The 16625-nt window shown below is 35.5% G+C and overlaps 1 protein-coding gene across 1 annotated transcript; it reads left to right on the forward strand.

Moving 5' to 3' along the window:
- On the forward strand, window positions 14128–14814 carry LOC109235090 (cysteine proteinase RD21A-like). The gene has a single exon (XM_019401083.1). It carries the CDS (start codon window positions 14238–14240, stop codon window positions 14751–14753), a length of 516 nt encoding a protein of 171 aa, XP_019256628.1. The 5' UTR covers window positions 14128–14237; the 3' UTR covers window positions 14754–14814.

A 16625-nucleotide genomic window follows, 5' to 3' on the forward strand; every position in this document is an offset into this window, starting at 1 on the left:
GTGGAGGGGGAATTGGATGAGCGGTATCCCTAAGAATCTCCTCATGTGGTGGAGGAGCCGGTAATGGCTGAGTAGGAGTCTCGCCCTGGGCCTCAAACTGGGGCCCATCTACTGGGGGTACCCTACTGGTCCCCTCACCTGATGCCGTATCTCTCCTCCGACTAGTCGTAGTCTTCCTAGTCACTGTTTTCTCTGTATGCAAACACCAATACGTAAGTATAAGTCAAATTTCCCGTAACTCATTTCTACAACACTATTTAGAGTTGAAACAAGGGTAACCAACTCCTAAATGCCCTGTAGTTCCTTGCTTGTATAATGTGGTGCACAACACATCTATAAACAAGACCCCAACTAGACACGGCTTGTATACTCCCTAGGATTGTCACGACCCAAAATCCACTAAGGGTCGTGATGGTGCCGGACACCATTGTCAGGCAAGCCAACAACAAATAACTAGTAACTTCTCGTTTTAAAAATTTCTGAAATCACTTCTTTTATACGTATAAACAATACATAATAAATTCCACTGAATAAATGATGAAACATTTAACAATTTTAAATTTCTGAATAAACCCATAGACATCCTAGGACCCGGTGTCACAAGTGCATGAGCATTTACTAGGGAATGAAATAAAATACAGTAACTGTCCGGAAGACAAATTGGACAGAAAGTAAATGCAATGCTGAGAGAGAGACTATACTAGCTGTGGGTCGCCTCGAGAAATACAGCTCACCTAGTCTCCGTATCATCCATGCTGCTACGCCCAGTAGGCCACTAGTAACACCTGTACCTGTGCAACAAAATGCACAGCAAGTGTAACATGAATACGAAAACAACGTGTACTCAGTAAGTATCCCGCCTAATCTCGAAGAAGTAGAGACGAGATGGCAACTTCGACACTTACTAAAGGTCAAATAATAATATTATTAATGCGATGACTCACGGATTTATTAAGAACAACAGTAGATTCAAATGAGTCACGAAACAGGTAAAAGTTCCTTTTTATTTAAAAGTCTCCTGATTCATAATTCATTGATTAACAATTATCTCAATTCGGGGAGAGCAGATATCAATATCAATAAATCTCAAGGCAAGCAATACAAGCATGCGCAACTCATGCCGAGGTCGTACGGTCCGATCCAACATAAATGTAAAATGTGCAATGCCGAGGGTCGAACGGCACGAACTATAGATGCATCTATTTAATCTACCGAGGCGTTCGGCCCGTTCCACAATAGATAAACACATTCAAACAATCAAATAAATAATTCATCAAGGAGCAAATATTCAGGAAAGGGCAAGCTTCTCTTTTAAAAGTCAAGAAATGATATCTAGCCTTTTTTAGAAATTCATTTACACGTTCGATATGTTTTAAGCATTTTTAAGTCTGTCAACAAGGTTGCAAGTATTACAAGAAAACATGCTTTTGGGCCCTAAACTACCCTGACTAAAGCATAATAGTAGCTACGCACGGACTCTCGTCACCCCGTGCGTACGTAGCCCCCGCAAATAGGAGCACATAACCAATTAACTCACCTATGGGGACAACTCCCTCTTACAAGGTTAGAAAGGAGACTCACCTCGCTCCAAAGCGTACTTCCAATACCAAGAACGAGCTCAAACTCTCAATTTGGAGCCGAACGATCCAAAACTAGATAAACGAGGTAAGAACTAGTCAATACAAGCTGACAAGATCGCATTCTAACTATTTAAGCAACTTCCCAACCTTAAACACAAGTTTCCTAAAATCCGACCCCGGGTCTACGTGCCCGGATTCCGAAATCTTTTCGAAGAAAGTTGTTCTTTATAACCTAAGGACCAAGAATATATGATTTCTACTTCATTCCATAACAAATTTCGTGGTTGAATCTTGTTTTTAGCAAAACCCTAGGTTTTACTCTATTCCTATGTTAATCTACCCAAAACTCAAGTATTAAACTCACATTAATTAGAAATAACTTACCTCACGATGCTAGGCGGAATCACCCTTCCAAGAGCTCCAAAATCGCCTAAGAAATGAGTGAAAATGAACAAAAATGGCCTATAGCCCGAATCAATGAAGGCCACTGCCTTCTGCGATTTCTGCATGTGCGGTCCTGGGCCGCACCTGCGACTAGCGCTTCTGCGGAAAGAAGACCGCTTCTGCGGTCTGGGCCGCTTCTGTGGACAAGCCCACCGTTTCTGCGGATTTAGGGCCGCATCTGCGGTCTTGGGTTGCCTGGCCTTGGGCCGCTTCTACGATAGATGGACCGCTTCTGCGGTCTCGCACCTGCGGTTTAGCAACCGCAGGTGCGGTTATGACAGCAACCAGCAGCTTCAGCCTTCCCAAAAATTCCATTTCGATCCGATAGCCACCCGAAATCCACCCGAAGCCCCGGGACCCCAACCAATCAAGCCAACTAGTCTCAAAACACATTACAGACTTGCTCGAGGTTTCAAATCATATCAAACAGCGCTAAAACCATGAATCGACCTCCAATCCAAGCTTAATGAACTTTAGAATCTCAAACTTCTACATTCGATGCCGAAACCCGTCAAATCACGTCCGATTGACCTCAAATTTTGCACACAAGTCATATTCGACATTACGGACCTACTCCAACTTTCGAAATTGGATTCCGACCCCTATATCAAAAAGTCCACTTCCGGTCAAACTTCTCAAAACCTTCAAATTTCTATCTTTAGCCAAATGACTCCAAAATGACCCACGGACCTCCGAATTCACTTCTGATCGTGCTCCCAATACCAGAATCACCATACGGAGCTACTACCAGACTCAGAATCCCAAACGGACATCGATAACGCTGAAATGCACTTTAACCCAAACTTATGAAATTCCTTCCAAAATGCTAACTTCCACAATAGGCGCCAAAACGCTCCCGGGTCAGCCAAAACCCAATCCGGCAAGTCTGAAATCATCATACAAACCTGCTGGAGCCTTCGAATCCCAATTCCGAGGTGGTTTACTCAAAAATCCAATCCTAGTTAATTCTCTCAACTTAAAGCTTCCGAAATGAAAATTCTCTTTCCGAATCAACTCCGAACTTCCCGAATTCCGACCACGCGTGCGAGTCATAATACCTTAAATGAAGCTGCTCATGGCCTCAAACTGCTGAACGGCGCGCTAGAGCTCAAAATGACCGGTCGGGTTGTTACAAGGATAGACTGCTCGGATACCAAGATTGTCACGGTCTAAACCTGGAGAGCCGAGATCGGCACCTAGTGCCTTACTTAATTAGCGTCCCAACTTGAGACTGAGGGATTCTGAACATACAATGTCATACTTTGGCTATAGGGCCACATTGCAAGACAATTTCTGAAACAAAATATAAAACTAAATGCAGACTAGCTCTGACTGAACATCAATATAATGCTGGGCCGACAAGGCCTTCATAACTACTACAGGTGACAAACCAAAAAAAAAAATACATACAAGGCATACAAGCCCAACATACTGCACTGACGACAGGATATGTCTACAAGCCTCTAGTGATGGATGTATTGTGGTCAGAACAGGGTCCCGACCTATATATATATATATATATATATAATGTACTCACAACCCTAGACCCGTCAGCTCCGAAGGATGCTGAGCTTACCGATCAAGCTAAACTCGGAAAGCACCTACTGAGGAGGTCTACCCATCTGTCTATCTGAACCTACATACATGAAATGCAGCGTCCCTAGACAAGGAACGTCAGTACAAATAATGTATCGAGTATGTAAGGCAATAGAATAACTGAAAGCTGAAACTGGACTGAAAATATAATAACTGGAAGTAACTGGGAGTCAAAGATGATCTAGAGATATACTTACCTACTGATACTGACTCAACTCTCTCAATATAGTAAGTAAAATAGATGCCCGACCCTATAAGGCTCGGAACGTGTAACTGCTCGGCCGTAGTAGGCTTGCTCATAGGTAATCGGCCATGCTAGGCTCGGTATCTCGGGCATTCTGGGCTCGTTCATAGGCGCTCGGCCACCGTAGGCTCGGTATATAACTTACCATCTGATCAGGAAACTTTTTGGCTGAAGAATGCAATTCTGCGGTTTGGTTTGCGATCGTATAATCAACATATGGCCGCATAAGTGTCGTAGAGTGAAGCAGAAGTTGAAGACCATTATGCGATGCGACTGCAGATCAGGTCTGCGGTGCATATTGCGACGGCAGAATAGGTCTCCGGGCCGCAGAACTGCCGCATACCCAACCCAAAACATCCCAGTTCTAAGCATCAATTGCGCGACCTTTTTGCGGGCTGCACATCTGTTATGCGATCCTTTCTGCCACCGCAGATCTGAGTCGGAGGGTCCATTTTTCTATTTTTATAACCGACCCCATTTTGATAAATAACGTTCGGGGCTTCATTTGGGGCGATATTCTAATAATTTTAAAGGGAGGTAAGAGCAATATAGAGAGAGAAAGAGGAACCTAGCATTCCAATCATCCAATCTTGCTCGAATCCTCAAGAATTTAGGAAGCTAGCCACTAGATTATCATCCATTCGGGTAAATCCTACTTCTAGAGCTTACATGCGGTTAAGAGTTCAAATATATTGTGGGGTTAGAAATAGGCCATGCATGTGACACTAGGTGGTAGTATGTGGGATTAATGAACTATTTTGGGTAGTTTCTTTTTGAAATTGGTTGAAGGAAGAAGGAATTTCCATTATAGAACCTTGTAGTCTATTTCACATGTTAGGTGTTTGATGAAATTCCTAAGAGAGTTACACCATGGTAAATCTTTCTAATTATTAATTGATTTTTGCTATCTTCCTATACATTATTATTGCTAGAGGTGTTGGTGTGTTGTAGTAACTTAAGGAAAGCTCAACAAGGTATGTAGGCTAAACTTTCTCTCTCGGAAGTGAATTCCATAATGTTTTCGTAAGCTTAAGTACGGTTTGTTTATTAAAATGGTATGGCATTGAGTCGTGTTTTAAATGGAGGTTAGTATACTAATTGGGTGAGAAGAACTCGATATGCTTAATATTCCTAATTGCTCCTACGTGTATTTAATGTATTGACTGAGTATGTCTTCCTGTTGATAATCTATAAAGATGCTTGAAAATGAATTAAGTGAATTGGAAAAATAAAGTGTGGCCCACGTGCCAAGAACCTAAGTTATAATTGTGCCTACTGATGCCTATGAAAGGAGGAAACGTGAAACAGGTTGTGAAATGAGCCTCGATTTTACTATTCTTAAATGATTTCAAAAATATAATGGCCTAAAGGCTTTTGTATTCAATTCATGTCTATGAGTGGTTGTTTTAACTAATGCTTTGCCATATAAATACATCCAATGTGACTCGAGTTCTTACATACTCCGGTGTTGAAATTGTACATTGTCGTGACTAGAAAAGAGTAATTCAAGAATAATTGATGTATTGCTTGTTATGACTTGATGTGTGTTTCTATTGTTGGTTGGTATGTCCCCTCCTTTAAGAAGAATCCTTTGTGTTTAAAGTTCCATTACTAATGAACTTAAGATATATGATTTTGAATTACTCTATGTGCTGATAATTGGTGATGACCCTTGAAATCAAATGAAGTGAAAGTATGGAATATCAATAAAATGCGGCCATCGTGCCATGAATAATGAATATTGTGAAAGGCCCAAAGAGCCAAGAAAATATTGTTATTGTGAGAGGTTGAAATTAATAATAAAGATTTATACAATGTGAAAGATGCTGAGATCAATACATTTCGGTTTATGTTATCTTTGTGCGCAAACAGAATTAAAAATATTTTTGGAGTATCATTAGCAAAACCGAGGAAGGGTGGGCCATAAGGTCCATTCCTGAAACTACACGTGCCGGTGTAGGGGTGGTTTTTGATTATTTCCCTCATTTGGGATGAAATTAAAATACTGCTGAAATTGTGATTATTCCCCTCCTTTGGGATGAAATTGATAACAACTGTGAATTGGAAAAGTCAACCCACACAGCATATATGTGAAGGCCTAGCTGATCGGGTGCAGATCAGATGCCATATTGCGCACATGGTGGTACTGTGCTGGAAATTGGGACTGCAAATTTAAACTGAGATTGTGATTGTGATGAATGTCTCCAAGGAGACGACCTACCCGATCGGGTCATGATCGGACTCCGTTCTAACAAAGACGGTGGTATATCGGTGCTAATGATCTCCCAACCAAAAAAATATACATACATACATACATACATGCATAACGATTTCGATTAAAGTACGAAATAGTATTAGTGTGTATATATATACACTAATACTATTTTCGTACTTTAAAAGAAATCGTTATGTTTAAATTGGACATTTGGATATTGTTGATTTTGACTTGCTGTTTCTATGATTTCTTTCCTTATATGGTTATTCTATTTTGAAAGAGGACTTTTAGCTATACATACTAGTGCTATTCGACGACACTAATGTCCTTTTGTTGGGGGCGCTGTATATTTAAATGATACAAGTGGTTCCACAGCGGGCGGTATCGGCCAGTGGTAGCGGTATTCTCTTTCCAGCAGACTTAGTGAGCCCCACTTCATCCCGGGGTCATGTCATGTATCTTTTGTTCATTTTCTTATCATGTTTTGAGGTATAGCTGGAGCCTTATTTCCAGCATTTCCTTTTTACTCTTCAGTTGTACTTAGAGGCTCCATAGACAGTTGTGGGTGGTGCTTGATGTGGGGAATTTACCTAGAAACGTTGGTATTTGAGAAACGTGTTTTTCATTAAATCTATAAACTTGTAAAGTTTTGGAAATTTTGAATGATGTTGCTAACGGAAATCGCAATGCAATACTTTCAGAAGTTGATTAATGGAGTACATCTCCTCTTTATTCATGAATTAACCTGGTGACTCTCCTCAGTTTTAGGGCGTGACACTTGCCTACTGATTATAGCTCGATAGTGGTAAAAATATTGTAATACTGTCAATATATATATATATATATATATACTTTAATATATATATATAATATATTATATATATATATATATATATAATATATACTATATATATATATATATATATATATATATATATATACTAGAAGAAGATAATACCTAACTGAATATAAAGTCCCGATAAGGGAGAATACTGTAACTTATGAGACTAGGATAATGCACATAAATTTAGGAGTACGAACTTCTCTTTATGTGCGTAGTTACGAGATCATGCCAAAATGAAGGAAAGGTTTAGCCTTAACATATCTTATCACAATCTTACCAATAACTACGTTGAACTCATCTCTTTGCACCTTAATCAACAACAATGATCGCACAATGAACGACAAGCTTATTTTATACTAAAACGGGTAGCTTCTCCCCTATAATCTTTACTTCTTCCCAATTCAAGATAGCACCAAAACTACAAGAACACAACAATAACAACATATATACATTATTCAACCTTATATCCATCACAAAATACCACAAAACAACCCAACACAGCCCAATCTCTTCATACGCAAAACGAACACCATAGTAGTGTCAAAAAAATCGAAAATTTACGACGAACGACCAGCTCACCGCTCCGCATTTATGTGGTGTTTATCCGCACCCTTTCTCCTCCAAAACTCCATAAAATAGTATAAAAACACACAATCCAACAACAACACGACACAACCCACAAAACAGTCCACTACAAATTGAGTAACTCGAACTCACGGTTTCCGATCACCGTCTTGTGAGTTATTACAATTATAAAACGAGTTTCTATACTTTTTCAGCAGAAAAAATGGATAAAAGAGAGCGGTATACTTACCTTATTTGGTGAATATATTATCTCCTATCTTGGTTCTTCAACCCTTAGATTTTCCTCCAACTAGAACTTGAAAAGAAGAGAAAATCAATTAGGATTTGTGTTTGAATGTTTGGGAGAATTTTGCATGGGATTATCTCTGGTTTTTATGCTCTATAATGAGTACGATATATTCAGTAAATAAGCCCTTAAAAGGGCTCTTTGGCTGACCCGAACTGGCCCCTTTTTGGACATATTTAGTCCTCTCATTTAAGCAAGTAGGTGACACACCTACTTGTCACCTATGCAGTATGTGTAGTCTTGTAAAAATGCATATATCTCTCTACTTCGATGTTGTATTGACAAACGATTTAATGAGTTAGTAAATAGACTCATATATATTCAATTTGATGGGTGGATCATCCCGTAACTCTAAGTATATTGGGATAAAAACTCATTTACATTCGACCTAATTTTCAGCATATTTATGAATTTAACTTGTGATTACCTTTGCCAACTTTTGTTCCACAACTTGCTTGACTTCAAAACTTTAAACATGACTATCATAAAAATAAAATAACTCATAACATAACCCTCTTATCATTTTAATAACCCTAATCTCACCCCAAAGGTACGGATTATAACATTCCCAACTTGTCGACTTTCGATGAAACATTATTTTCTTCAATTTCTTTAGCTTCTGAACCTTCCAACCTTCTTTGTACTTGTTGTTCATAGTTTTCAATATTTGTAACATCCAAGGTAACATGCTTAACTTAATTTATATACTTTCAAAGATGATCTTATTTTTGGTCTTACATCAGTTTGTTTACGACGTACTTTTACATACCAAAATATGGGGTGTGACACCTTAAATGACTTTGTTAACATTTGTTCTACATCTTACTTGATAAATTACTCTCATGCTTTAGTTGATTTTTTTCCTCTCTTATTGTTGCATGTTATCTCTTTCATTGTTGATTATCATTATTTGAAGTCATTGTACATGTTATATCTTTCATTGTTGATTATCACTATTTGAAGTCATTGTACATGTAATCTCTTTCATTGTTGATTTCTATTATTTGAAGTCATTGTTATACGTTATCTCTTCCATTGTGAGTTATTCTTATTTAACATCATGGTTACACACTATCTTTCTCATTATTGAGTTATTGGTGTTGAGGTTGTGAAAGTCGTTATCACGTTGATGCGAAGTTGTTATATGTTGGGATATCCTTCTTGTAGAGAAATTTAGATTCCTTGTTTTTGTTGATATTCTTGTACACATTGTGGTTGAGCCATGAGCTATTGTTGTAAAAATATTAATATTGTTGATTATTGTCAAATTGTGACATATGGGCACTTGAGCTGCGAGTTGTTAGTATGATGTGAAATTAACGCGCATGCGGCGGTATAAGGATAGGGGTTAATGTGCATGCAGCGGCATAAGGTGAGACTTATGTGCATGTTGCTTTTACGAGGAATTTTGTGAAGCCACGGGGCATCATAATGTGGGCTAAAGTGCGTGTAGCTATTTTGAAAAAAATATTTTCAAAACTATTTAAATGTAAGGCTCATGCGGTGATATAAGAAAAGATTGTGATTGAGATTGTGAATACGAGGCGGTACCTCGACTGTAATTTTGATATATATACGAGGCGGTATCTCGGTTGTGTTTCTTATTGTACACGAGGCGGTACCTCGTTGTGATTCTTATTGTTTATCTCATGTTGGAAAGAGTTATTTGGTGGGAATACTTCTTGTCATTTTGTTTTTCATTGTTCTATCACTTATTTTCCGTATATGAACATTGTGATTCTTTTCAATTGCTTCCCTTATTCTATCTCTATGCTTACAATCCTTTCGTTAGTCTCTGTTATTAACTTGCTTCATATTACTTATTACCCCATTTTGCGTTACTTCTTGTTATTACGTTTTCATTCTGTTTATTATATCCTAGTAGGTGTCTTGACCTGGCCTCATCACTGCTCTATGGAGGTTAGGCTTGATACTTATTGGGTACCATTGTGGTGTACTCATACTACGTTTCTGCATATCTTTTTGTGCGGATCCAGTTACATCTGCCCATGTCGGACTCTAGAGTTGATTTGAGTTATTGATTTTATAGACTTCAAGGTATACCTGCTCCACATCCCCAGACCTCAGAGTCCCCTTCTATTTTAGACATTCCATTGTTTTATTCTTGTTTCAAACAATATTGTAGTTCGATACTTGTACTACCATCTTGTAGAGCTTATGATTTAATTCCACCAGGTTTTGGGGAGAGTGTTAGCTATTGTACTGTTGAGTTTATTATTATAGTATGAAGGTTTTTATTTGAAGTTTTATTAGTATTTGCGCTATTTCTCTATGCATGTTAGGCTTTCCATCACGCCATTCTACGGAGGAAAATTGGGGTCGTGATAACAAGATAATGAATAGTGATTTGGTGATGTCGAGTAAATAATTTAGTATTATTAATGACTTCAAATGAGTATTTAATGATAAGAATGGAATTGAATAGGCTAATTGGTGGAAGTATTGGATAATTTGGAATGGTTTAAGGCTTGTTGCCGAATTATGAAGCCTAAATAGATATTTATGAATCTTTTCGTGTCTGTTTTGATGTACTTGGGATATCTAATGGTAGATATTGAATTGTGTGCGATATTTGAGCATTTTAATCGATTGAAGCGGTGTAGTATTATTTGGAGCTTGGCGATTTAGGCAAGTTGATTATGACTTACTCATCTTGAGGGAATCTCTCTAAAAGCATGTTTTGAGTTAATACGTGATATTATTTATAAATGTGCATCCGTACTTGTGGGGACAAGTGGGAAGTATGTCACAATGTGTTTCTAAGTTTGTTGATTTTGAAGTGTCATGTGATTTTATATAAAAATCTTATTTTCGGAACTTGTTTGCCGTATGACACTTAAGAAAAACGTTATATGTTTTATTAAAACTTATGTGTTAATAAGAGTATAAACTGTTTGAGTGATAAAGATACCTTTCATGAAAAAGTATGTGTTTTGAAATTTGAACAATTGAGCAGCACTTGTTGTATCTTTAAAAGATTGATGTTAAATTGCTAAAGGCATTAACATGAAAAAGGTTATTCATTTGATTCTGTTCAAATGGTTTGGATTGGCTATGAAAATCATGATTTGATAAAATAGATCATTTGAGGCTATTAGGCTATGAATCTATTTTTGATATTCAAATGTTTTGGGAGTTACTTGTTGAGACAATCGAGATTGGTTCGAATATTAAGTTCATTACCATGAAACTACACGTGCCGGTATAGGGACACATTCTAAGGCTAGGTCGAGGTTTGTGGGATAAAGTCCCCCATTAAGAGGACATATGATCACTACTTAAAGTAATGAGGTTAAGTCAACTCGTACGGCACTACGGGAAGCCGCCCAAACAAGTAGGGTCAAATATTTGTTGCTAGGTCGATCACCTAGTAGTTGTTTATTATATCGGTGTCAGTATAGTACTCCCGGTGAAAGATAAAGAAGACTTTCTTATGTTTAGGTCTAAGGAGCCGAATGTGATTTCGATGACTTAATGAAAGTGAAATGGTTTTGTATGATTTTATTAAAAATCTTAGATTGATATAAATGTTCTAAGAATTTGGATCATGGTTTATACTTCACTTGTCTTTTCATTTGAAATGATAAATAGCATGATTTATATAATTGTTTATCACTTTATATCAAATATTGGTTGTATAGTTTTTGCAAAATCTTATCCCAGGAACTTGAGTTAGAAGAGTCTATGACATTTATTGAGTACCGTGGTGGTGTACTCAGCCCTCAGAGGCCTCTCATCAGGGCTCCTCTTATTTTACTTGTTTTAGAATGAGGGATATGATACGTGGCATGCAGACATGGCTAGGATGGCTCTCTTCCCAAAGTATATGGTGAGGCACTATTCCTATTTCGTGGTAGATATCATGTTGTCCTTTTGTTTTATGTTAGTCGGGCATTGGCCCAAGTATTAAGTTCTATTCTTGGTATAGAGGCTCCATAGTTTTGATGAGTTGTAATAACGGGATGATACACAACATATATAAAAAGATATTTGTCGCATTTGATCCCATTAATATCATGAAAGGCGTCATGTATGATTTTGAATTGGAAAAATATTTTGTCATTCAACTTAAAAATGTATATGATATTCAAATAGCTTCCGCAGTTAAATTAATTTTCATGCATATGGATATGCATTTTGGTGCATCATACGGTTTCGTTCGCGCGGGTCAGGTAGTGTGTCGGGTGTCGTTCACGTGATTTTGGATAGTTATATATATATATATATATATATATATATATATATATATATATATATATATATATATATATATATATAGGGGTAGTTAGAGAGAGAGATATTTAGTTATTCATTTGCCATTCATCCGAGTAGTTAAGATTTGTTCTTATTAAGTTTAACATTTTAAATTGTATAAGATTTATTTATTTATGTACAAAATATTCGTTTGCCCGATTTGTCAACATTAATATGACTTTATTATTCTTGTTATTAAATATTTTAATGATTATTTAATTTTTTTCCCTTACCTTATAAATAATTGATTTATTTTATATAAGATCTTATTTTGGTGCTTGAATTTTTTTAATATTTAAAGTCATTAAATTTTTAATATCTTAAGTAAATTTTAGTTTTATTTTATATTTTAACTTACTTCAAAGTATAAATAGTCATATGTTATCTCAATTTACGTCTTTCTATATTTTTTTTTCTATTATAGTTTTAATTGATTCTTTACCTCCATATTTCTAGCTAATATTGAAGAAAATCGATCAATGGATCAATATATAGATAGATATAGATGTAAATATACATATATAGATTAGATTTGTCTAAGATCTATTTAGATTATTTCTAAGATCTATTTCAATCAACTATTTTCATTAATTATGTTCCATTTATAATTCCTAATTATTAATATTGTTCCAAAATTGCTAAGTAGCTTCGTTTTAGCATGTCATTTTCATTAACCACAATGCATACTACTTTTTTTTTTAAATATAATATAGATATAAAATATAAATATAAATATTAAAGTGAGTACTGTTTTTCTTTTCAAACCGAGTACTTCAATTAATAGCCTGTTTGGCCAAGCTTCTTTTTGCCAAAAGTGCTTTTTTTTGGTCAAAAGCATTTTTGGCCAAAAATTGAGGTGTTTGGCCAAGCTTTTGGAAGGAAAAAAGTGCTTTTGAGGAGAAGCAGAAGCAGTTTTAGAGAAGCAGAAAAAAGTAGCTTCTCTCCAAAAGCACTTTTTTGAGAAGCACTTTTGAGAAAAATACACTTAGAAGCAGTTTTTTAAAGCTTGGCCAAACACTAATTGCTGCTCAGAAGTGCTTTTCAAACTAATTAGTCAAACACAAACTGCTTCTCACCAAAAGTACTTTTGAGAAAAGCACTCTTGAAAAAAAACACTTTTCAAAATAAGCTGATTTTTACAGCTTGGCCAAACGGGCTATAATACGATCACCTAAAATGGAATGGAAAAGTAGCTAATCTGACACTCGTTATGACTTATGAGCCACCAATCGCATCTGATCCGCGTGCTGTTGCTTTTCTGTAGTAGTCTCTTTAACCTATCTCATCCTTTTAAGGTCACTCATTTCCCAGCTTCCTCCCATATGCTAATTAACATACGTATTTCATCATTTATCTGTGAGATTGATTTTATTGATAATTATAAATATTATTTTAATGACAAAATTTTTAATAAAATAAAATAAGAGCTTTGGCATAATCGGGAAAGTTGCTGCCATGTGATCTGGAGATTACTGGTTCGAGTCGTGGAAACAACCTCTTGCAGAGATGTAGGGTAAGACTACGTACAATAAATCTTTGTGGTTCGATCCTTTCCCGGATCCCGAACCTCACGATAGCGAAAGCTTAATGCACCAAGCTGCCTTTTAATAAAAATAAATAAATAATTCAAAAAGTGTATATACAAAAAAGAACTTTATAATAACAACACAAATCTATAAAATAACTCAAAAATCTTATAAGAATATGTTTTTGTTCGTTTATTCAAACTGTAAGTAAAAGTAGAAGATCATTTTTTTATCTCTTTCTTGCCCGTATAAACCAAGATACGTTAGTACTCCTTCCATTTTAATTTAGACGAGGTAGTTTGAATCGGCATAAAATTTAAAAAAAAAAGAAGAAAACTTTTAAAACTTGTGGTCTTAAGAGCTAGGCTAAAAGTTTTGTGGGGCAATGATATTTGTGTGACTATGAAAACTTTTCATTGTACAATAGATAAATAAAGAGTTTAAAGTTAAATTATTTCTAAATTTAAAAATATATCATTTATTTTGAAATAGTCTTAAAAAAAAAAAAGAACAAAGTAACTATTTGACAAAAATATCCCTTTTCCATTTTGTGTCTAGTAGTATTATATGTAACACTATTCCTTCGCCACTTTCCTCACCTCATTCTTCACCTTCCCCACTAAACTGGAAAAACAACCAAACATGGCTTACCGTTCCTCCATACTTGTCCTGCTCCTCTTCCTGTCCGCCGCCTTATCATCGTCAGTGGCGGACATGTCCATCCTAACCTACGATGAAAACCATCACATGAACAGCCAGTCAACAAACTGGCGTACTGATGCTGAAGTGTTGGCTTTGTACGAGTCGTGGCTAGTCCAGCACGGCAAGTCCTACAACGCCTTACATGAAAAAGATAAGCGTTTTCAGATCTTTAAGGATAACTTAAAGTACATCGATGAACAAAATGCTATGCCCGATTGGACTTACAAGCTGGGTTTAACCCGGTTCGCTGATCTGACAAACGAGGAATACCGGTCCATGTACCTAGGTACTAAGATCGATGGTCCACGTAAGTTGTCTAAGAACAAAAGTGACCGTTATGCTCCTAAGGTCGGAGATATCTTGCCGGAGTCAGTTGATTGGAGAGAGAAAGGTGTTCTTGTTGGTGTTAAGGATCAAGGACAGTGTGGTGAGCTTTTGCGTTCTTTTTCATTTTAGCAGTTTAACTTTTTTATAATTGGAACCTTTTCGTGAGTCTTCTTGACGATACTTTGAATTAATTTCAGAAATCCAGCATACTATTAAAAGTAATTAAAGTAAATAAATAACGAAAAGATAAGTAGCGCAGAGCAGAACAGATCTAGTAGACAACATTGTACTAGTAATTTTTAATTTCTTGTTAAGTGCGATTAATTAGGTCTGATAAAACTGTCTGCTATTATTCTAATATCCAGACCTAAGATAAATGATTTATTTTTGTGATTATTTTCATAGGAGGATATTTTCAATTGAATGGTAGGTGCAGCCAACGCCTTATGTCTTTTCCTCACGTAAAAAAGCACGTTTTTATTAGTATTGGATACCCCCCCCCCCCCCCACCCCTTTTCTTTTCGTTTTTTTTTTTTTGTTTTTTTGTTCCGGACGTTTTTTCCATTTACGATATTTTTAAAAGAAGGAAAAGTAAAACATATTCTTATACTAAAGGAAATATCTTAATTTTATCCTTATTCTTGCCAAATGATTTTTTTTTCCTCGATTTGGATTTAGAATGTATTTAATAATTCTTTATCTTATAATACTAAAAAGATCATATATAAAAAAGTGAAAAAATTAGAACTTTCCACTCACTTCAATTCACCTCCCACCACCTCAACCCCCACCCTACCTCTCAACCCTATCCCTACCCAAAATAGAAATATTATTTAGAATACTTTCTTTTAATGTTGTAGATAGAATATTTTCTTTTTCATTTCAACAAAATGAATACTTTTTTATAATGTAGAAAAAATGTTTTCTTTCATATCAATAAAATAAGTACTTTCTTTGCATGATTTAGAAAAAGTATTTTTTTTTTTCGACAAAATGAGCAATTCTTTTCATGTTGTACACAAAGTATTTTCTTTTGTTTTAACAAAAAGAATACTTTATTTTCATGATGTAGAAAAAGTATTTTTTTTTCACAAAATGTGTATTTTTTTTTCTGTTGTAAAAAAAGTATTTCTTTTAATTTTGTAGATAGAGTATTTCATTTTTTCATTTCAACGAAATGAATATTTTCTTTTATAATGTAGAAAAAGTATTTTCTTTTATTTTAATAAAATAAGTGCTTTCTTTTCATGATGTAGAAAATGTATTTTTTTTAACAAAAAGAATATTTTCTTTTCTTGTTGTAGAAAAAGTATTTTCTTTCATTTCAATAAATAAGTACTTTCTTTTATTTTATTGTGATGCCTAAAAAATAGCTCAGTACCCATCTTTTAATTTATTGATATAAATTTTATTTGTTGTTTTTTCTGTTGTGATAATATATTTCTTCTTTATTTTCAGACTTTTTTTCATGATTGATGATTATTTTTGTCAACAACAATTAGTTAAATAAATCATTCGACATTATGAAAATAACGTACTTATTTAGTTAACATGAAAGAAATTACTTTTTCTATGCCATCAAAAGAAAATACTTATTCTGTTGAAATGAAAGAAAATACTTTTTCCATCATGAAAAGAAAGTACTCCAAATAATATTTTTATATATTTAGGGTGGGAGGTCGGGGGTAGGGGTGGGTGAGGTGTGGAACTTATGACTTTGTAACTGATAATTTTTTTCTGCAATCAGTTTATGCCTTCGTCTCTAAACTAATAGATATCATGCCATAGGTCCCGTTTAAACACATAGGCAAACGGTTAGGTAATTAATCAACTGTGTCAGTCTTTGACAACTACATCTAAGTAGGCTAATTTGGACTCCCTATCTGGGAAATATGTGGTAAATCAACCTATGCTACGCTTTAATTTAATTCAGACCAAATCAAGTATGTGTAAGACATGCTAAACAATTTGTTTCTTATAATGAGGAGGCCTGTTTGAGCC

The sequence above is a fragment of the Nicotiana attenuata genome, chromosome 11 (genome assembly GCF_001879085.1).
Source record: "Nicotiana attenuata strain UT chromosome 11, NIATTr2, whole genome shotgun sequence".
Taxonomy (NCBI): domain Eukaryota; kingdom Viridiplantae; phylum Streptophyta; class Magnoliopsida; order Solanales; family Solanaceae; genus Nicotiana; species Nicotiana attenuata.

Coding starts and splice junctions, on each gene's coding strand:
- LOC109235090 (XM_019401083.1), top strand. CDS start 14,238: ATGGCTTACCGTTCCTCCATACTTGTCCTGCTCCTCTTCCTGTCCGCC.